Source organism: Monodelphis domestica, chromosome 3, assembly GCF_027887165.1.
Source record: "Monodelphis domestica isolate mMonDom1 chromosome 3, mMonDom1.pri, whole genome shotgun sequence".
In the NCBI taxonomy this organism is placed as follows: Eukaryota; Metazoa; Chordata; class Mammalia; order Didelphimorphia; family Didelphidae; genus Monodelphis; species Monodelphis domestica.
The window spans coordinates 331918842-331942618 of NC_077229.1; the positions used below are offsets into that span (position 1 = coordinate 331918842).

Sequence of the window (23777 nt, forward strand, 5' to 3'; positions counted from 1 at the left end):
TACTTGCAATCCTGCCAACAGCTGATGGAAATAGGAAAGGGTGTTTTTTTTGTTTTGTTTTTTGTTTTATTTGCTTTTAGGTATCTTTCATCAGTAAAGGTTGGGGCAAAGCTATCCCCATCGATTTTCTCAAACCCTGTACCCCCCTGCCCCTCACTATTAGCGTTTGGGGATACATCCTATTAACTTGGGAAAATCAGCTGTTCCAGCTGCAGTTTACTGAGTGCAAAGGCTCATTGATGCAAACAATCAATTTCTAACTCCACCCACCCCCTTGACAAAGGGGCTAGGCTACCCCCACCCGATTCCAGCCCCCCTTCTCTCCCCTGCCCTCTCCTCTGCGGATCTAAGCTTCCCGAATGTTCAGTGGGGAGGGAAGTGGTGCAGACCTCTGGGCTGCCAAATGCTAGGGACACCAGCAGGGGAAACTCCCATCACTTGCGGCTTGTCAGGCTGCAAAAAGGCCCCACCCTGCTTCTGCAGGTCCCCCTCTTGCAGGAGAAGCACATCCCATTCTGCTTAGGGCAGCTCTCCAGGTTGCTCCCTCTCCTGTCTGTTCCCCGCCTCTTTGCGGCTCTGCAGTTACCAGCAGCAGACGCACGCCTGGCTGTTGCAGGATGGATTTCGCTACCGTGAGTGGCTTGGGAACAGTTTTTTTCTGGGGTTTTTATTTATTTTTTTATTGTTTGGGTTGTTGAGGATGGGGGTAGGGTTTGGGACAGGGTTGCGGGTTAGAAAAGAGGATTCCAGAGTTAGGGGTGGGAAATGGGAGTGGATAGGATGGGGGGGTGGTGGAGGGTATTTGGACCTTTTCTTTATAAATTCATTTTAAACTGGGTGCATGTTTCGTGTATTTATCGAAAGGGTTCGAAAAGAACTCTTAATTTTAAAACCCAAGGTGGGGGAGACCCATAGCATTAATAAAGATTGGGGTACAGGAGAGGGAGCCCAGGACCAGCCAAACTCTAGGCTGATGGAGCTATCCACCCACTGGGAATGCCAGGGGAGGCCTCGGAGAGGGAAAGGTTTCTTTAGAAAGAAAAATCTTTTCCAGCCATTGCCCTTTCTTCTCCAGTCCTGCAGTTTCATTTTTAGTGGGGTGCAAATTGGGGGTAAATCACGTCCAAGTGCGCAGGCTCTCGGGGGGAGCGCGCTCCCGGGGGACTGGCGAGGTTTGGTCTCCCCCCTGTGGCTGGCAGCTGTGTGGTGATCCATGCCGAGGAATGGAGTGAGGAGGGGGGAGGTGGCGGGGGGAGATGACTTCATGTACAGCCCGAGCTGGGTGAGTGGAGCAGCTGCCGCAGCTATAGCGCGGGAGGGGCGGGGGGCGCGGTGACAGTAAGGGTTGGGGGGGGGGGCTGAGAAAAGGGGGAGGGGGTAGGACACCGACCGCATTCCCCACCCCACCCCCAGTCCCCGTTGGAGCTGGGGAGTGACTTGCTGCAGCAGGTCTCTGGGAGCCGCGGGAGGAGGAAAATGCTCTGAGTGGGTCTTGGGGAAGGTAAGCGTGCTCTGTGGGGGGTGGGGGGTGCGGCTGGTTCGCGCTGCAATGGTTGCTGCCCCTGGGGCGGCTGCAGCTTACACCATAGGGGTGCTCTGCACTGCGGAAATCGAGACAGGAGTTAAGGACTGGCTGGAATCGGGGTTTTATTCATTTTATTTTGCAAAAGGTTGATTTGAGGGCTGCACGCGAGGTAGAAGAAAAAAAATAATGCTTAAAAAAAACAAACAAAATCTGCAGTGTTTTCTTGACTTAGAAAAGCTGCAGGAGGGAGGGTCCCTGGTTTTGAATCCTTGGAATCTTTCATCTGCCTGCCTCTTCCCACCCCCTGCGATATGCGGTATCAGTAGAGCAGCAGGTTACTTAAGCAGGGTGTTGCATTCCCAACTGGGAAAAGCCATCTGAACTCTCTCCTCTTTTCCCCCCCTCCCTCTTCTACTCTAGAAAGCTGGTATCTACTCTGTATCTATTTTCCAAACCAAAGCACCCTCCATTGACTCTTTAAGAAGATTTCCTATTTGAAGAATGTACTGCTCCCATTGTCTTTGCAACGTGCGTCTGTTATTCTACTTTTCCCTATGATTGTTTTTCACCAAAGTATATCAATCAACAAGTATTTATTATTCGCCTGCAGTGCGTCATGTACAGTTTCAATCACCTCCACCTTAATAATTTCTTTTGATTAGGCTTTGGCAGGGGTGGTGGTAAGCCAGGCGTTTTCTTTCTTTCTTTTTTTTTCTCCGCAGCCTATGGGTAAACCTTATTCTCCTACTTTTACACATTTTCCCTCGTCTAATTGTTTCAAGGACCCAGGAAGGGTATTGCAGTCTGTTGTTAATTGCAACCTCGCTTGACTATAGAAACAGACAACCCTGTGCAGCTGTTTGTCTGCATGGAGCCTTCCCTCGGTGGTGAGGAAAACCCTGCTTTTAACCAACTACAAACATGGTTTCTCACATCTCAGTTGTGATCCCTGCAGCTGCCAGGAGGATTGAATTGACTAGGGGTATTGTATATGCCGTGTTATGAAGATATTTGGTCCCCTGGGTTAGACTGTGACTCAATCAGAATCTCACACTGTTCCTTTATTTCTCGACATCCCCAGCCCCTCCCCCACTCCCATCTGTTAACTTTATGGGAAAGTCTTTTCCAGAGAAACAACTGTCAACCCAGGATTCCCCTTAAAACTTCTCCAAATGTGGTGCATAAAAAGCATTCAGACAACATAGTGAGTCTTTGTGTTCCTTAAGTTCCTATTTTAACTGCATTATCTTTTTTTGTGCAGTGTGGGTAGTGTCTATACTGGGGCATCTCAATCTAATCCCTGTTATATGCAAAATGTCTCCAGGTTCCTATAATATTTCTACAATTTTTAAAGCCAAAATTTAAAGTTTGATACCTCACCCTATTTATTCCCTGACTCTTTTCAGTGACAAACATATGGTTAAAAATGCTGCAAAATGGCTAATATAGCTGTATCAGGATTTAGAAATATGCCACTTAACAGACAGTAAGATTTTTTTTATACCAATATATGTGTGGGGGTCAGATGCTGCCTGACACCAGCTGTCATCTTAACAAAAGACTATCAACAGTTGTGCAGATTTATTTTAAAAGAGAGAAAAATAACAAAATTATTTTGTTCTCTTCACTAGCTTTCTGGATCTGTATTTGGCTTTAAAAAAAATCTCTGTTAAATCTAGTATATCTCATTGGGTATTTGACCAGAAAAGATACTTTGGAGAAAGTTCCCCTCCTCCTTTTTATACCTATTTGCAAATAAGAATTTAGGAAATCAAATTTGGATTCCAGGAACCAAGAAGTGACATCATTGCCAAGGGAGTTCTTCTGTTGGTTGCCAATATTAATAGCATTTTGGCACTCTTATCATTTTAGTTAATATGCATCGGAAATCAGTTCACTTTAACAGATTTAATAATCCAAGTAGTACTTGATATATATTCTGTATATAATGTATATATATATATATATATATATTATTGCATTGAGGATTTTGACTCCCAAAATATTTGAGGAACTAAAACTAGAACTAAAAATACAGGTTAGAGAAGGCAAAAGATTTAGGTAATTCTTTATTAAACCTCTTTTCTACACTTGAAACAAATTTTATCTTGTGTTTTTTTTCTGAGGACTTTTTGGGTTGGCAAACTGTCATCTTGAATCTTCAGAAATCTAACCCACAGATTTATGAAATCCTTGAGTTTGTGTTTTGTTCTTAACAGAATTTTTTGATACATATCTTAAATAACAAGAAATCTTTCTTTGGACAAGGCAGTGCTGATGTTGGGAGTGTGTATGCAGAAAATTTCCTTATAGAAATGACTTTCTGAAGAAAAATGACCCTTCAATAAGAAATAAATTCCATTTGCTGTCATTGACAGCCGCCAGTGCTGTTGTAGTCGTTTTTTAGATGTTTGGGGTGGGAGAAGAGGGAACTGCATTGAGAGGACATCAGGGAAGCGGACATGAAGCAAAGGAGAAGAAAACCTAATATTGGTTTTGGAGTGATCTTAGTGTTTCTACATTTAATAGAATTCATAAATGAAGCTTTCTTTTAAAAATGTTCGTTTTTGAGAAATGTCTGAATTCAGAACATGGGAGACAAAAATGAATATTAATTCAATCATTCTACTACTTTTTCTGGTAAGGGATCCAAGGACAGGGATAAAATTTAACTTACTGTTAGACCCAAGGTTGGTCTTTAGATATAGAGGTAGAAATAAAATAGTGTTAGTAATGGCTGCTAAAAGAGTAGCAGGCAGTCTATTGATATGGTACTAAAATTAACCTGTTGTTTTTCAATCATGTACCTAAATCTCTGATGTCACAGATAACAATTAGGGAGGAAAGTACATAAAAATACATTCATGATTTAACTTTAAAAACTGTAAATGATGTCAAGAAACTAAAGAGCTCAGAAGAATCAAAGTGATCGAAACGAAATCATCCTTCGGTACCACCATTTGATACTATTAAATGGTATTGAAATAAGCTGAGCTTATGAAGAGTGGAAAAGAAATTTCAACTCATTTGATGAATAAAAGGCTTTTTCTCATAAATTACCTTAAATTTTCTAATCTATATATGCTTTGTATCTTTCAATAGAATGTAAGCTCCTTGAAGGTACAGCCTGGCTCATATTTTTTATTCTTTGTATGTTCACTGCTTAGCAGAGTCTTGTGCATCATTGGTGCTTAATTGTATGTCAAATGAATTTAAATTTGGGCTTGTATAAAACCCATAGGCAGATTTGTAACTGGTATTAATTTTCAACATCTACCTATATATTTTTCCTTTTAAAAAATATTTCATTTTAGGGGTGTTGCTTCCATTCAAACCAGTATAGTTATGTCTTCAATCACCATTGAGAATTGAGCATAGAAGAAACAAGTGGAATTTCAACTGGAAAGATTCACATTTGCTATATGGAAGAAAGTCTCTGGTATCTTTACTTTTATACTCTATTCTGTTCTACCAACTAAGGCGCCTCACTTTATTTTGAAGTGCTACAAGAGCCTGTGTGCCAGAATTTTGTATTTATGGTCATGTATTCATGACTGGAGCTGGAAGGATGAAGGTGGGAGAAATTAATTTGGGGTTTCTTTGACGTTTTCCCTATCAGTTCAACTATGGGCAGTGCCCAGCACCACATGATAACTTAATATTTATTGATTTATAGCCTTTGTCACATTATTCAGCATCTAATTATCTATTGTCTTATATTGTTTGCTGCTAGTACCTGTGAGTTAGTCTTCTCTCCTGGAATAGATTGTAAGCTTTTGGAGGTAAGGTGCATGTTTTATACATATTATTTGTTGGTACTTGGTATATAAAAGCACTCAATGAGTAAACTTATTGATGGGAAGGAGTTTTCAAAAAGATAATTGATTAACAAAAATTTTGCAAATGTATAAATTAGACTATGTTGCTAACTAAGGTAAGTTTTTTTTTTTAATTTAAGAAATAGTCATAATTCTTTTGACATGGGTATTTTCCTGAGTAAGCCTATCTGATGACAAGAGAAAATTTAATTTGGGTGTTACGCTTGTCTCATGTCCTTCTGATTCTTTGATATTTCTTTAGTTCTGAGTAGGGGTTTATCTTTGAAATGTCACAATCTTCTAATTATATATCAGAGAAGTTCCGCCTCCTTTACTCCTTCCCCACACTTAGCTGAAGTCCTTATATGGCTCATGAGAGAGGTAAAATAATGCCTGTATGTAATTATGTGTATAAAGCCCCACATTAATGGTAGCCATTATTTCCCCTCTGGACCTTGGTTTTTCTTCATTTGTGAAATGTAGTTCTGGGACTGGATATTCTCCAAGGTCACTTTTCATTCTAAAAACGTCAGCGTTTAGATCCAAAAGAACATATTTTAGGGATTCTATTCAGACTTACTCTTTACATGAGGACATTGAAACTCAGGGAACTGAAGTGACTTGTTCAAGCACTAGCCACTGAGAGAGATGTTCACATTTATATCACTTTAACGTTTAAAAAGCACCTCACTGCAACCTTGTGATACTGGTTGTCCTTAATATTCCTTATTTACAAATGAGGAAACAGACTTAAACATTAAGTGACATGCCACATGTTGTATACCTACTAAATAGTCCTGATTTTGAGTCTAGTCTGTTCTTTTACTTATGACTACTATGAGTCTTTCTTGAACCCTACAATTTAAAGAAAACAATGAAATTTATTATTCACATTTTATAATAGGAGCCATCACCTTTTTTTTTTAAGTGCTACATTAGAAGTGGTCACATAGTATAGTAGGTAGAGTGCCAAGTTTGTAATTAATCAAACCTGGGTTCAAATGTGGTCTCTGCTACTTCCCAACTGTGTTACCCTGGGCAAGTCACTTACCCCTAATTACTTAGCCCTTACTGCTCTTCTGCCTTAGAATTGATATTTAGTAACAATTTGAAGGTGAGGATTTTTTTTTTTAAGAGCTATGTTACTAATTCATTTTATTCTGGTCTGAGTATGCTTTTGTGGAATTAAATGCGAACAAGAAAGTGGGGTAAGAGTTTCTGCTTGGAATAATCAAAAGGCACTGGTTGATGCAAATGTCTGTGGGAAAGTATGCTTTAAATTCTTGGGAATGGGGATGTTCCAGTGTAAATGTTTTTATTGTGCTCTTCCAGTATTTTTGCTTTGGGGATTTGGGGGAAAAGGGGAGCCTCGGAAAGTTTCATCTACTTATATCTTATGAATTTTCTACCCATTAGAGATTACTTTCATTCAGTCAAATATTCTATTGGACTATGGGGATAGAAAGATGAATAAAAGCCATTTCTGGCCTGAAGTTTCTCATAATCTGGTAGTGTTCTCAGGGATGTGAAATAAGCATGCAAATAAATATAAAGGCATGTGTGACAAATGTACTGATGTTTTGGATGAGGGACTATAGGAACACCGAGGAAGGAGATGTCAATTTTGGTGACAGAAGATCAGGTAAGACTTCTCGGTGGAAGTACCATTTGAATTAGACGTCAACAAATAGGATTTCAGTGGATAAAAATAAACGGCTTCAGGATCCTGGGGCAAGTGGAAAACAATATTTCAGAAAGTGAGTGCAGAGAAGCAGATCATGGAAAAGTGTGATGTAAGTGCCAATGTGGGCGATGAGAGTAGGATACATGTCAAAGAGAATCAGTTTTTTTTCTTTTAAAATAGAAAATACCTGAGCAGCCTCTTAATTGAACAGACCTCAGTTTTTTTATTTTTCTCTACACTATAGAAATAAGCGTTTTAGTTATAGCAGTATAGAGGGAAGGGAAAATTTTGGAACATGGAGAAATTTCAGCAAATTACATCTATACCTTCCTCTATCTCTCCTAACCATTCAAATGCAATATTACTATGGCTCTTTGTAATAGTTCTTTTTTATATTTATAATATATATATATATATATATATATATATATATATATAGTTCTTAAAGGTCAGCAATGCACATGTACCTGTTTCCTTATTTGAACTTCAAAAAAAAACCCCTGTGAAATAGGCTTATAGATTCGGAAACTGAGCTGGAGAGATGAAGGGACTTGCCCCAGGATTATATAGTTAAGTGTCTGAGGCAGATTTTTCACTTGGGTTTTCCTGACTCTTAAGCCAAGCACTTGATTCCTAGATTCACTGTAACACCTGGCTGTCTTCATCAATGAACTGTTTAAAACATATGAAAGCACACATACTTTCACTTTTTATCAATTTCTCATGATCCATTAGGTTCTAAGTATGTTTTCTTCTTTCTAAGATATGTTTACAGACCGAATCTATACAGGATTTTTAATTTTATTTTTGGGTTGGTTGTTCTCTAAAGCACAATGAGGATTTCATAGATGCAAAGGTTTCTGACATCACTAGTAAATAAGGGCTAGTCAAAGCAAGAATTGGGATGGCACTCCAGAAAGTTCTCAGACTAGCAGAAATGTTAAAAAGTCAAGTTTTCTAATAGTGTATCCTGATAAAAGGTATTAAAGGATAGCCAGTCCTCAGATTATTTGAGAATATAGAAAAATGTTTGCAAACATGAATGATATGAATAACTTTACTTTGGACTCTTTTTCTTTCAGTGTTTTATCCCATCTGCCTTAAAAATGATGTCAGATGTAAAATGGTAGATATTAAATTTTTCCCAAGTAAAGATAATTATAAGTGATCTGCACTCTCCATTTTCTAAAATGCCAATAAAATGCCTGGGATTTCTGACAACTCCCAGGTAATATCGATGGATAACCAGCTGTGGCAGATTCTGATTAGATGAAACAGACTTGGATTATAGACCTAGAAACTAGCAATATGATTTTTGTCCAAGATATAGCCTAGCTAATTTCAAAGTGGCTTATTAAAAATTGATTATGCTAGGTTTTTCAATCATGGCAACCATTGAACACTTCCTATGAAGTTATAGTTTGGTCTACATGGGTTTTACACCTATGAAATCAGATGTTATGGAAATATTTTTAAATGAATTAAAAATGTCTTTCTAAATGAAATTAATTTAGGGACACATTTTGAAGTTATCCAATAGGCAGAATTTTTGCCTTCCCTCTTTCATCTATTCAAAGTTTGAAAGAGGCTACAGCCAGCATCACATAATACATTTCAAAAAAAGATGTCATAAGTCACAGTTGGGGTTAATAATATATAGAGTTAGAGCTTGGAGAAGTCTTGGGAGACTAATCATAACATAATCATTTTATAGATAAGGACATTGAAATCCAAGGTGGATAAGCAGTTTGGGTGCCAGAGGCAAGATTTGAACCTAGGTTCTCTCCAGAACCATCAAAGAACAAATCATAGAAACAGTAACTGATTTCATTGAAGAGAATGACAAATGAGGAGACAACATATAAAAATCTATGAGATGCAGCCAAAGCAATACTCAAGAAAATTCGTATCCCTAAGTGTCCATATCAACAAAACAGAGAGGGAGGAGATTAATGAATTGGGGATACAACTTAAAAAGCTAGATAGAGAACAAATTAAAACTCCTCAGATAAAAACTAAATTGAAATCTTAAAAATTAAAGGAGAAATTAATACAATTGAAAATAGAGCTATTGAACTAATAAATAAAACTAAAAGCTGGTACTCTGACTCCAGAACCATTGCTCATTCCACTCCAACATACTATTGTCAGTCAAAAACTGTTCTAATAATGTGTGTATAGGTGGGGGAGGCTTAAAATCTTATAGAGTCTGACTTTTTAAAAACAATAATTGAAGGAATGCTCAATTTCATTTAAAGGTTACTGAAAATTAAAGTGTAATTTTCCCCTCATTTGTCTTCATGGACTTCTTTGATATCTATGATTCCTAAATACAGAACTCTTCCTATAGATTCCATTATTATCTAGTTCCAAAGTTATCCAGTCCATCATGGCAATTTTGTCCAATTGTCAAGTCAAATCTCACTATATTTTTTGCTGATTTATCCATCCACTTAAATTCAGCATGTACATAATGAAGGCCCCATGTTATGGCCAAAGCACTGTGAATGCAAAGCCTAAGTGGAATATAATCCTATCCCTGTTTCATCCATAATTAGAACAGCCACAGCCCCATCTATAAGTATAGCAGACATATGGGAGCCAAAATTTAAAAGCATTTGAAATATTCTGAGAAGTGTCTGAAATGTAAAATGTTAAGCCTTCTGAGGTGAGCACAGCTGGTTCTTTTTTGTCAATAGGGAAGAGGGGACTTGACATGATATTTGTGCTAATTAGAGTAATAATACAGGACTACGCAGCATGTCTTATGGCTGCCTCCCCACCTTTGTTTAGAAAATAAAAGCTTATTAAGATAACTTTAAAGGTCACTGTAGTATTTCAAGAGATGTTATGTTTCCCAGAAAACACATACATAAATACTTTTCATGTGTGTTTTTGCCTTTGACTTGATAATTTTCGGATAAAGTTAGCTTCTCTCAAAAGGAGACACAAGCTGTAGCTAGGTGGCTCAGTGAATAGAGAGCCAGGACTGGAGATGAGATCCTGTGTTCAAATTTGGGCTTAGACATTTCCTAACTATGTAACCCTCTGGGCTAGCCACTTAAACCCCATTGCCTAGCCCTTACTACTCTTCTGCTTTGGAATCAATACCTAGTATCATCGGTTCTAAGATAGGTGGTTAGGTTTAAAAAAAAAGACAGAAAATTAATCAGCCTTCCCAGTTTTTTAGATAATCAATAACCTAAATACCAGCTTTAACAATGTACTGCATTGACTGGGCGGAATAGGGACAGGTTTCAGGCATCAATATTGTTGTCAAGATAAGAAGCAGCAACACAGCCAATCGTAGGATCCTCTTCCCTATAATATATAGCACAAAAAAACTCAGTGGGCATCAGATTCTCCCTGTATGATTTATCACACCTTGTTCCTTCAATAATTAAAATATGCCAAAAACAACCAACTTGGGGATTTAGAGCTTAATTGCTCCTGGTGATTTACCCATTTTCTTAATTGGATCCTGTTGGGACTAATAGAAATAATACCAGATTTGAGCCTGACTCCCATTTGAACCATTTAGGAAAACTTGTTAGACTTGCCCAGATCCAGTACTATTTTTAAGGGCAGTCATATTCAAAGCTAACTTTTCCTGGTAGTAGATTTGAGTCCTGTAAAAGTAAAATTCTGCCATGAGTTCTTATAAAGTAGAGCTCCTTGGAGAATAATACATTCTTTGTATTCATTTTGACTAGTGGCTCCATTAGAACATTTTTTTCCATGACACCTTTAAAAAAGTGACTTATGACAAAGCATTATTCATCCACATTTCTTTCCCTTGGCCATGAAGGAAATAGTGTAGAGTGTAATGTAATAAATGCTTGCCTCAGAGTTGTGCTTTGTTGGAATAAGACAGGGCTGGTGTTAACCATTTGAGACATACAGGAATCAGAATTCTACTGCAAGGTATCTCAGTGGATAGAGTGCCAGTCCTAGAGTCAAGAAGACCTAAATTCACATCTAGCCTCTGTGACCTTGGGCAAGTCACTTAAACCTATTTGCCTCAACTTCCTCATTTGTGAAATGAGCTAGAGAAGGATATGGCAAACCATCTTTCCAAAAAATCCCCAAAAGGGATCACAAAGAATTGGACATGAATGAAAATGATTAAACAATGAATCTACAATTCCCACCAATTTTCATGACAAAAGATATCTAAGACATAATGAACCCCTAAGGAAATTAAATATTAAATAGAATCACAGCATCTTCGAGTAATATTCTCAGTGACTTTATGGTCTAGCCAATACCTGAGGAATTCTTGCTATGAGGGAGAGGAACAGTCATTAAATACCTACTATGTGCCAAGCATTGTGCTAAGTACTTCACAGCTCCCTCATTTGAGCCTACAACAACTCTGGGAGATAGATGCTATTGTAATCCCATTTCACAGATGGTAAAACAGACTGCGAGAGGTTAAATGGCTTAAATAGGGTTATACATCTAATAAATGAGGCCCAATTTAAGCTTGAGTCTTAACTCCTGAAACTTGTTTGGCACACATCAGTAGGTAGATGGGGACATATCCAAAGGATATGGAGATAGAAAGATTTGGCAAATGAATTGGGTATTTATGGGTTGGTGAAAGTGAGCATTCAAGAATGACCCTGAATTAACAAACCTAAATGATTTGAACTGTGATGGTGATCCTTGAAGCAGAAAAGAGAAGTTTTTAAGAGTGGGAGATTTGGGGAAACTTTGAGTTTGTGATGCCTATGGGATGTCTAATTTTAAACGTGTAATGAGTAGATAGATGGTGATAAAGAATTGGAACTCAGGAGAATAGGGCTGAATATAAAACAAAACTATTCAAAGGGGTGAGGGTGGGAGGAAATGTCCCATAGCTAGTGAAATTTATTTAGCAAGAAGTACTTTAAAATTTTAAGCTTGGATTTTTCATGATGCCCCAGTCCCTGTGAATGAGGAAACAAAATACCTTCCCAAAAATCGGGTTTTCTTAGAGAGAGAGAATGAGTGTTGGAGGACTTGAGATAGACATTGGTATATTCCAGGATGAGAATAGAACTCTGGCTGGTCCCCAAAGAATTTATTTCACTGAGTAAATCTCTTGTTAGGATTCCACCACCCCAATCTTTTTCCTCAATCCTTTCTCAGACTGCCCTCTTCAAGTTGGAAATCTCCATTAAAACTGAGGTTGAATATAAGTGCAAGGTTAAATTTAGGAGTTTAGATAGAATGGGTAGATTTTCATAAGTGAAGGAATTTAGCTCCCCCTGGCCTCGTAGGTGATAAAAGCCAATGGCAGCATCCTGGCTACTTGACTCCAGTAATTTAATTGCTTTAGCTTTTTTTTTTTTTTCTGAGAAGTTGACTGTTGAAGAGTAAAGGTTTTTAAAATTAAAATAATAGTCTTGAACATTTTTTTATCCTGTTTACTGTGATTGACGGAACTAGCAAAAGAGAAAAAGCAAATTCTGTATCTGTACAAATGGAACACAGTTAGTTTTGAGAGAGAGTAGACCAAGGTATCAATGTGGATCTATCTTTCAAATGTCATTATTTTACCACAAAGTGAATCTAAAACTGAATAGGCTCTTTGATAGAAACATCCATCCCATTGAATCAAAGGCTTAAAAGGGTCTTTTTTTTTAAGGTTTTTGTTTCATTAGGAAAGCATTAATGCACTAAGAAATGGTGCCATTGCTAAAGCAGAATGACTAGCTAAATAGATTGTTTTCCTTTTTAATTCCTAGAAATGTACAGAATTGAAAGCAAACTAAATTGGTACAGAAATATGTCATTAGTTATGAGATAAACATGGGAAATTCCAAAACAATTTGAAATAATCCCTGAACATGTTTTTTCTTCCTTTTTATATTAGAAAGATAAATAGCTTTTAATTATTTCTAGTTACATGGGTTTCCATTATTTTCTAGAACAAATACAAATCTATTACTTTGAAAAATTTTTCAACAATTAGGTTCCTCACTTTCTTAGCATTTTAAAATATCACCCATTTTTATGCTCTACTAGTTCCCATTATTCCAGCCTACTTTCCTTCTATCTCTCAGGCAGCTTTTTGTCTAAATTTTTATCCTTCTTCCTTTTTTATTTACTTTTTTTACCCTCCTTCTATGGAATAACTATTACACTATCAGTCCCCTCTTATCCCTCCCTCCCTAATGCCATAGGTATTCAGTCTCTTTGTGAGGAGGACACCTTTCCAATTGTTTTGTGTCTTTCCCCCCTCCCCATTATGCCTGCAATGGGATGATGTGAGCCCAGTCTGCATTGTCATGACTCAGTGTTATAGTTGAATTGTTAAATCTTTGGGCCAGTTTCTATCTCAATCTGTTCTGCTGGGGAAGAAAGACCTCCCAGGGGTCTGCAGCAGAGGACTGGCCTTCTCTCTGTTATACAAAGTTGCCAAACTTTGACCTGGTGAATGGGAGGAGTCAGGAAATATATCAATTTTTAATTTTTTTTGAATAGTTATCTGATCCAGAAATCTTCAGTTTAATACATAAATATATTCATACATATATTCACAATCATAGATAACATACATTCATGCATGCATGTATATATATATATATTTTTCTTATATCCATAAGCAATATCAACCATTTTTTTCATTTTTACTTTTTTACTAATTTATTCCAAAAATGGCATTACTGATATTTAATAAGAATGTAGATTAGATTGATTTTTTTAAAGATAAAAAATATATAATGAAATGTTCTCACCCTTTAATCAGGGGAGGCAGTTTGTGCTTCCTCTTCTCCACTACTTAGGTGGAGACCTTTTTAGAAGACAATAGATTTATTTTATAAAGGTCTTTTGACATTCACATCCTCCCCCCAAACCACTTGGAAACAGTTGCAGCTATTGATGCTAAATCACTGGGAAACCCTCCAATGTCAGTCTTGGAAAGAGATTTTAGTTTTTTGGGGGGGACATTCAGTACCTGTAGATCAAAGCAGATACCTGAAGATTCATGAAAAGGTAATTTTATGTATTCAAGTGCTAAGTACCCTATTAGCTGTAAGAAACATTGATAGATTTTTTTCAGAAAAGGAAATTAATCTTTCTTCATATTGACTTATAAAAGTGTTTTTGTTATGTTTATTTTTCACAAAGGACTCAATTTTGGGAGGTCATTAGACATTCTAAAAGTTTGTATATATGGGAGACTTCAGACATGGCCCTCCACCAATAGAGATCAATGAGTTCTACAATTTATATTTGTAGAGAATTGCCGTGGCTGAGTGACTTGCTTATGGCTATGCAGCTAATGTCTGTCAAAAGCAGGACTTGAATCAGTTCTTCCTGCCCCTGAGTGGCCCTCTAAAGGGTATGCCACTCTGCCTCTTATTCGCATTACATTATCAAATTGTCTCTAAGTGTTCATTATTAACTACTAATGGTATTTAATTTTTAAAGCTATCTCCTTTTCTGCCTTTGGAACTGGTATCTTTTTTGTTGCTGTTTTCACTTTTTAAAATGTATTTGTTACATTAAAATTCTCAGGTAACTCTCCTCCCCACATCAGAGAAGGCATTATTTGACAAAAGATGCAAGTGTATATAACAGTGTCTTGCTTATTTCTATTTATCAGTTCTTTCTCAGAGGTGGAAAAGGCCTCCATGATAGAAGGAGTCAACAGCAGAGATTTGGTTTCTCTGTAATAGCAAATCTTGACTTGGTGAATGGGGAGGAAGAGCCAGGAAATATAACAAGTTTTTAATTTTTCTGTGAATAGTTATAATCAGGAGAAGTCATTCTTCAGACAGTATTTCTGGTGCTATATATAATTTTCTCTTGCTTCTACTTGTTTCACTCTTCATACTTTCATATGGGGTTTTTCCATTTTTTAAAAATTAACCTGCATTGGAATAGCTAGATGATTCAGTGGATAGAGAGCCAGGCCTGAAGTTGGGAGGACTTGGATACAAATCTGGCCTGACACTTCCTAACTATGTGACCCTGAGCAAGTCACTTAACCCCAATTGCCTAACCTTATTGCTCTTCTGCCTTGGAACCAATACTTAGTGTCAACCCTAAGACAGAAGGTAAAGGTTTTAAAAAAAAATTAACCTGCATTATCAATATTAAACATATGCACTAAATGTTATAACATCCAGGAAAAGATCAGGATTTACAGGTGGAAATAGATAACAAAACTATAATAATAGAAGACCTTTCCCTATCAGATTTAGATAAATCTTCAGGCCTAGAGATGGGAGGTCCTAGGTTCAAATTTGGCCTTAGACACTTCCCAGCTGTGTGACCCTGGGCAAGTCACTTGACCCCCATTGCCTAGCCCTTAACCACTCTTCTGCCTTGGAGCCAAGTGGCTCCAAGACAGAAGGTTAGGGTTTAAAAAGACAAAGAAATAAATAAGAATTAGATAAATCTAACCAAAAAATAAATAAGAAAGAAGTCAAAGAGGTAAATAAATCTTATTTAATCTAGATATAGTAGAGATCTCAAGAGAACTGAAAATACCTTTTTCTCATCAGTACATGGTAACTTTACAAAAATTAACACTACTAAGACAAAAACTTTATAGTTAAATGTACTTGTATTTACAATTTTATTTAATTCATATTTAGTAATTACTATACAAGGGACACATTTTTTTTGTCCAACTATGAATTTCCATTGAAGGCATGGAATGATGAAAGTAGTGATTTAAAGTGTAAAGGGATAGAGCATAATTTTGTCCCTGTGTTCTTGTTTGACATCTGAGTCATAGTAATGCTCCAGTTACAGTTTAATGGTATGGTCAAAGCCTAGTCAAGGCATACTGCTGAATTTAGTATAATATATTGTGATTGGCAGAGTTTGTTCATTTTTAGCCTAAGAATGGAATTATTGTACTGTTATGGGGCAGAATTGAGTGGAGTGGGTGGAAATGAGCTTGCTCTACAGGTCTAAGCCAAAATTGCTGCTAATCCCTCTTCTGAATTCTGAATTCATTAGTCTGTCAAAAGACCTTCAGGCTTAGTTTCTAAGTCTCTTCCTGTTTTGTAAGAATTGGTACACACAGAAAAGTACATGCTGCTTTGGTTATATTAAAAGTAAAGTCGTGTAAATATCACCGCAGCTTTCATTACCTTATTTAAATAGTGAGCTAAAGAAAAATTACATTTTTTAAATTATATACAAGTAGGAAGCAAACTCATCAAACAGTTCCATTTGAAAGTAACTCTTTTTGAGAGGAAACTTCTTATTTGAATACATTTCTTTTCCAAGGTCTTTGTGGATGATTTTATTCTTTAAAAACTCTGACTTAATATATTAACATGCTCATATACTTGTTCTTATATGTTCCTAATTTCCCTTGATTTATTAATTCTGGCAGTATGAGCCAAGCCTGTGGGGAAAAAAGTTCTCTTTCAAATAGAAATAGGCCTATATTCTAAAAAAAAAAAACATCCCATTTTTTTGATCATCCCTCCCCATCTCCTTTTTCTCATAAGCTATAGATTTCGCCCTAGATCCTAAATTTGATTATGATTTGTATGACTAGCTAATGTACAATTCCACTCTATACCTGGAACTTTGTGCTTAGCTTTCCGGAGCAATGCAAAAGCAGGATGGTGGACAGGCCCCTCATTTGCACAGAGTTCAGTGTTCAGAATTGAGCCTTACTCATTTTAGGTCATTAAACTTTCTTTCCATTTTTACATATAGAATTGTGGGATTTTGCTATTGTGCCTAATTCTGTTACCCATTGTTTTCTTGGCAAAGATATTGGAATGTTTCGTCATTTTCTTCTTCACTAGATTGAAGCAAACAGAGAGATTAAATGACTTGCCTAAGGTTGCCCAGCTAGCAAGTGTCTGAGACCAGATTCAGACTGGAGTCCTCTTGATTCCAGGCCCAATGCTCTGTTCACTCATCCAAATGTACTCCCTCCTTTAAGCCTTCAGCATCTGGTATTCAGTGGGCAGCTCCCATTCAAGGATTGCCCATGCCTAACCAAAATTAAATCAGATTGGGTGCATTCAGAGTGGTTTGACTGTAAGCCAAATCATGGAATGATCTCGTGTAAAAATCTCTCCCTGTCATGCTTATAAAAAAAACCCTAAAAAACTGGTAAACGACTGTAGCAGACGTAGGATTTTCAGAAGTGAAGTCTTTTTTTTTTTGGTAACATCTCAAAGATGATGATATTTTTTGTTGCTAAAAATACCAACTGCCGTCTGTCAGGTTCTCCTCTCCCTGTCCCATTGCCAAATGGTGAACTAGGTGAACTAAAAAAAATGTTAGTCATTGGAAGACTTGGACTGTTGGATTCTTAATATGAGGCAGCATGATATAATGTGGATAGAGCAAAGCTTCTGAGACTGGAAGACCCAGGTTCATGAGTCACTCACTTCTGAGGCTTCCTTTGGATCCTTAGCAAGTCATTAAACCTCGTATTGTGCCAGGCAGCTCTTTAAAACTAAACCAAATGCTTATCAGCTCACTGTTAGCTCCTTAAATGGATAAAAATCATATATTTGGGTTCACACATAAACCCTCTCTCCAAAAGACATATTTATCCCCAGAAATTTGACCACTAAATAATGATTTTTTTTAAGGACCACAGATAGTCATAAGGACAGTCTACTAAGAAATAGAGGGGTTATAGACTGTCAAATCAAATAAATATTTTTAAAGTGCCTACTATGTGTCGTATATTGTCTTCAAAGATAAAAGCCAAACAATCCCTACATTTTTCAAGGACGTTGCAGAGAATGGAGGAATGGAAACAAACAACTTAATCAGATATGTTTTGCATTTATTTTTTCATGAAATAACATCTTGAGTGTAGGTAAGAGAATGGGTGTTCTAGGGATATAATGACAGGGAATGTACTATGGTACTACTTTGTAGTAGTAGGGTTGATAATAGACGGATATGAAGGAATTGAGGACCTTTCACATAGACTTAGCTAGCTTATACCTGAGAAAGATTCTGAGTAGATCCGCAGGTAGCTGGAGTGTCCCACCTTTCAAAGAAGCAGTAGTAATGACTAAGAACATTAGTACATTTCTTATCAACTGCCTTATTAAAAAAACAGTATTGAATCACAGTTTCTTTTTTCATTCTCAAATATTTCACAAATAAATTTGACTGTTTCCTTTCAAGTGTTTTATTACACATCTGATGTCAGATTGGGTTTTAGAATGAGTTGAAAGCAAATTAGGTTTCTATTTCCCTCAGAAATCATTAGACAGACTCGTTTCTAGAAAACATAGACTAAAATTAATGTAACTATCTAAAATGAAAAGCCAGAAACACATAATGAAAGTAAACTAAAATCTTTCACGTAAGTTAGAGGTAAGATAAAAATGCTCATTGCCACTATATCAAATAATATTTGAAATATTGCTAGAACTTCTAGCTCCCTGTGGTAATAAGGCAAGAAAGAAGAAATAGAGGGCATAAATATAGGTAAAGAGGAAGCAAAATTCTTACCTTTTGCAGATATCACAATATATATTTTGAGAATCCTAGATTTAAATAAAATTCATTTCACAATAACCAGTAAAGATACAGATTTATAATTTAAAATGTATAATATAATTTATTAATAAAAATAATTTATAAAATAAGTCCACATAAATATTAATATTCTTGTATAATGCCATCAATATCCAGAAGGAGGGATTAAATTCCATATAAAACATATATTTGAGTTTGCCTATAAATATAAACACAAGAACTTTATGAATAACTGAGATGTTTTATTCCAAGAAAGCCCTAAATAACTGGCAAAGTACTAATTGCTCATGAATAGACTGAGTCAATATAATAAAGATAATACTTCTTAAATTAATATACTTATTCTGAGCCATGTCAATTCCAGTACCCCAAAGTATTATTTTAAAATGCTAGAAAAAATCATGGAATACATCTGGAAGAAGAAAAAGAGTCAAAAATCTTAAGGGAAATAGTGGGGGAAAAAACATAGAAGGATATGGGCTTAATAGTACTGGATTTTCAAACCATACCACAAAATTGTAATCATTGAAATGAACTGACATATTATTTTAAACAGAGAGTCCAATCACTGGAACAGATTAAAAATACAATTTGCAAAAAGAAAACAAACCTAGTTGTCAATAAACCCAAAGAACCCAAGTACTAACATAAAGACTCATGAGTTTGACAAAAATCTACTGGGTAAATTTGAAAACAATCTGACAAATTAGATCATAATATATCAGGATAGCTTCCGAATAGATACTTGACTTGGACTTAAATTAAGTAGCAAAGAACAAATTACCTTTATGTCTGTGGCTCTAAAGGGGAAGAGCTAATGACCACACATGGACTTAAAAGGATCATAGAAGGAAAAAAATGGACAATTTTGGTTATATAAAACTTAAAAGATATGCAAACAAAACCAATGCAGATGAAATTAGAGGGGGGAAATTCAACAATTTTTTTCAATGATTTTTAGATATATTGGGAACAGATAAGAATGAGTCATTGCCTAATTGATCAATGGTCAAAGGATAGCCTATTAATGATCACTTCTTAAAATTTCCAAATTAGTAATAGAAAATTAAGATTAAAACCAAAACACATCATGCTGACAAAAAGAAAAAATAGTACTTGTTGGGAAGGGTGAAGAAAAATAGGTATGTTAATGTGCTCTTGATGAAACTGAATTAGTCCAGTCATCTTGAAATGTAATTTGAAAAAATGCTCCAAAAAGGTCACTAAACTTTCTATAACTTTTGACCGAATGATACATCATGAGACCTATACTCCCAAGGAGATGAATAGAAAAGGGCCAATATATGCAAATCTACATATAGCAGCTCTTTTTTGTGTGTGGTGGCTAAGAGCTGGATACTCATTAATTAGGAAATAGCTGAGCATATTAAGGTATATATTACCATTTCCTGAGAAATAATGGAAAGGGTAGTTTCAGAGGGCTCTGGGAAAACTCCTGTGAACTGATACAAAGTAAAATGATCAGGATTAGGAGAACAATTTATAAATATGAACATCTTATTTTTTTTAAAACCCTTACCTTCCATCTTGGAGTCAATACTGAGTGGTAAGGGCTAGGCAATGGGGGTCAAGTGACTTGGCCAGGGTCACACAGCTGGGAAGTGTCTGAGGCCACATTTGAACCTAGGACCTCCCGTCTCTAGGCCTGGCTCTCAATCCACAGAGCTACCCAAGTGCCCCCAATATGAACATCTTATACAGAATCATGATTTCAGAGGACCAAAGATGAAGGATGATACCTGACCTGTGATGGACTAAATGGACAAAATGAAACATACTCTTTGTATATGGCCAATAGGAGATTTGTTTTTTGAATGGAAGATAGAGAAATAAAAGCTTGTTTTTGAAAAAAAAAATCAGAAAAAAAGCTGTAAGGTACTTTTAATCAGCCAAAACCCAGAAATCATTGAATTACACAAGTGCGACTCAAAAATGGCCAATGGTAATTTGTTTCTTCACCATTCAACAGTATCATATTATAGTAGAGAGAGCTGTGAACCAAGAATCCAAGGAACTGAGTTCTAGTTGTGGCTTTGTGTCTACTAGCTGTACATCCTTTGGCAAATTATATTACCAGTTAGGGCTCTGGTTTCCTCATTTAGAAAGGAGATGATCTTAGATGTTCTTTTAATATCATGCAGTGGTAAAGCTCTTATGATTTGAAGATAATGTGAATGAACCATCAAAACATGAGCAGAAAATAAAATAAGAACTAATTCAAAATTATATTTTCTAGAAAACTACTGTTCTAGGATTATAACTCCAAAAGATAATTTTATAGCATTTCACAATTACATGAGAGCAGAGATTCTTTTTGTTCCCCTAAGATTTGTAGAAATCAGTCCCAGCAATGCATTGAGTTAAAAGGAGATGATGGATAATTGTAGAATTCACATACAGTATCAAAGAACAGCATAATGGACAAAAGAAGGGAAAAGGGTAGAGGAAGGGAAGGCATAACTAGTTATTTAGAGACTTGGATGTTTTACACATGAGTGAATAAATGGACAAAATTTAACCAGGAATTATTATTGGGTTCATAACTTTAAATCAGGTTAAATGAATCTGTTTTTAAGTGTTTAGGTTTCAAATTCAAGTTAAGGATTGCTTTTGCATGCAGTCACTGTGCTTAGTTTCCTATTTGAAAGTCCAAATGATCAGAAATAATTTATAATGGTTGGTTACACATAGATTGCAAAGGTAGACTTATTAGTGCTCTTGGAATCATTGGTTTGATTTTGTACTGATTTTTTTTGTCCTTTTGTGCTAAATTTTCCAACTTTCATCCTGGGAGAGATTGATGCACAAAATAATCTTAGCATGTTTTGAATGGACCCCTCAAGTTATACATATGTAGAGCATTTCCTGTTTTTCAGTTTTAGGATAATACTCTTTTTCTTTTTGTCAATGGCACAGGGAAGGGAATAAGCTTTTATATAGCACCTACCATGTACCAGATTCTGTCTGAAGCACTTTCAAATTATCTTATTTGATCCTTACAAGAACCCTGTAGTGAGAGTGATGCTATCCCCATTTTACAGTGGAGGAAATTGTAGCCTGTAAAGATTGTGACTTGCTTAGGGTCACACAGTAAGTGTCTGGGGCTATATTTGAAGTCAAGGTTTGCTAACTCCAGGCCCAGCATGCTCTCTGTTGCAATACTAAGAGTCTTTGTTCGGACTGCCTCCTGCACAGGATGTTCTGATTTTTTTATCTCCTTTTTTGCCTATGGTATTGTTGCCCTTTGAAAAGGACTGCTTAAATGAAAACCTGTCATACAGTCTTTTAAAAAAGGACCAGTGCTTCCTTGGAAAACAAAAGAGTTTTCTAAGAGTGTGAAGAATAAGGGCACTACATATAAGGAAAAAAAACCTTCTGTTAGGTTTTTATTCAGATGGTGTGTGAGAATAGTAGGATAAAGACCAAATGAGTGTAGGAGATTGGTTCTGTGTCCTACAGTGTGATTTTGACTTTTTATTTTTTATTGCCAAGAAGCCTCTCCAAATTTGCAAATTTAATTTATTCACTGAGAGATGTTTTTGATTATGAAATTCAGCTAGTAGGTTCTTCAAAGTAGAACCTCATCCTTTTTTTTTTTGCTTTAGCTTTCAAGGCAAGTAAGTTATGTAGGAATTTCAAGTGATTTACCCATTTCCAAAGACTTTCTATAAGTTTAAACATGCTTTTTCCTACAAAGAGTCCCAGACCTGTAGTTGGAGGACCTGGGTTCAAATATGGCCTTAGACACTTCCTATCTCTGCAACTGGGCAAGTCATTTAACTCCAGATTCCTGGCCCCTACCACTCCTTTGCCTTAGGACTGATTCTTAAAATTCTAAGACAAAGATAAAGGTTTTTGTTTTTGTTTTTGTTTTGTTTTTAAATGCTCACTCTGACATTTCTGAGCTAACCTTCCTGAAAGGGCAAAAATTTCTTTACTTTTTAAAGGAAAATATAAAATTTAAGCCTGTTTTGTGATTTTAGCTTTGCCACTAACTAGCGTGACCTTGAATGAGTCATTTCATTTCTTAGTGTCTCAATTTCCTAAATTGTAAAAGATAGGAATTTGAACTATATGTTCTCTTTGAAGTTCCTTCTAGTTCTGAAAGTTTCATGTCTGTGATTCTGCTTTTAAATTATATTGGCATATATATTTTAATTATGTATTTGTAGTTGTATTTAATAATACGAAAATTGGATGTAGGTGATATAGTCTCCTAAGTATATTCATGTGTTAAAAACACGTTCCTCCTTTTCTGAATTTCAAGGTACAGAGATATTCAATTTTTTTATCTAATTTGGAATTTATTAATAACACATAAGCCAAAATAGTGGACTAAAGATGATGAAGATTAATTTGTCCCACCTGATTTATTTATTGCTGGTCCTAAAATGAGTCAGCAAGGGTGACAATCTCAGGGAGCAAATAAGCCCTGCCCAGAGATTTACAAGCTAATCCTGGATATATGAGGTGGAGGAAAAAAGAAGGGAATAAACATTTATATTGCATCTACTATGTGCCACGCATCCTGTTAAGTGCTTTACAAATATCTCATCTGATCCTCTGAGCTTTGGGAGATAGGTGCTATCATTATCTCTATTTTACAGTCCAGGAAGCTTAGACAAAAGTCAAGTGAATTGACATGAGTCACATAATTAGTAAGTACCTTAGGATGGATTTGAACCCAAGTGTTCCTGATTCCAAAAGCAATGCTGTTACCTTCTCTGCCACCCAGGTAAAAGTAGGAGGAAGAGATAGGACATTCACTGAGATAGACAAAGGGAGATGTAACTCAATCTCTAGAGTAAGCTGACCTGGCCAAATAAAGATGGTTTAAACCCATTGTGGTTTGGTAGAATTCCACTGATGTTATAGACATCCTAGCTGTTTCCTTTTCCCTAATAGTAAAGATTCTGAGAGAGATAGAAAAGGAAAGTTCTTCATTGGGAATCCTTTCACACTACAGAAAAGAGAGATATGTAATGGAAGATGTGGCAGCAACTACCATGGTCATCTTGAAAGATTTTGAGATCTCTTTATTGGGCACCACTGCCTTGGTTTCAGGCCAAATAACCTTAATAATTCACACCTAAATTTGTAACAAAATGAAGAGTCCAGCGGACAGATAAATTGTGGCTTAATTGTGAAGATACAATCTAATTTCTTCACCTTAGCCATGATTATTCACAGATACATTTGTAATTAATGTTTATTTAATTTTTTAAATTAAGAAACTTTTCTTTCCTTTCTG

General features: G+C 36.2%; 1 protein-coding gene across 3 annotated transcripts in view; it reads left to right on the top strand.

Annotated features, from left to right (window-relative positions):
- Window positions 1–328: 328 nt before the first annotated feature.
- The window catches only part of PKIA (cAMP-dependent protein kinase inhibitor alpha), an 84262-nt gene continuing 60813 nt past the window's right edge, over window positions 329–23777 (top strand). The window contains exon 1 of one of the 3 annotated variants that reach the window (XM_007486928.3): window positions 329–632. In XM_007486928.3, coding sequence (XP_007486990.1) covers window positions 618–632 — 15 coding nt within the window. In that variant the 5' untranslated portion in view covers window positions 329–617. Of the gene's footprint in view, window positions 633–1165; window positions 1283–1362; window positions 1502–23777 lie in introns of those variants that run through there. The other 2 variants (XM_007486927.3, XM_007486929.3) reach the window with 2 other exon arrangements.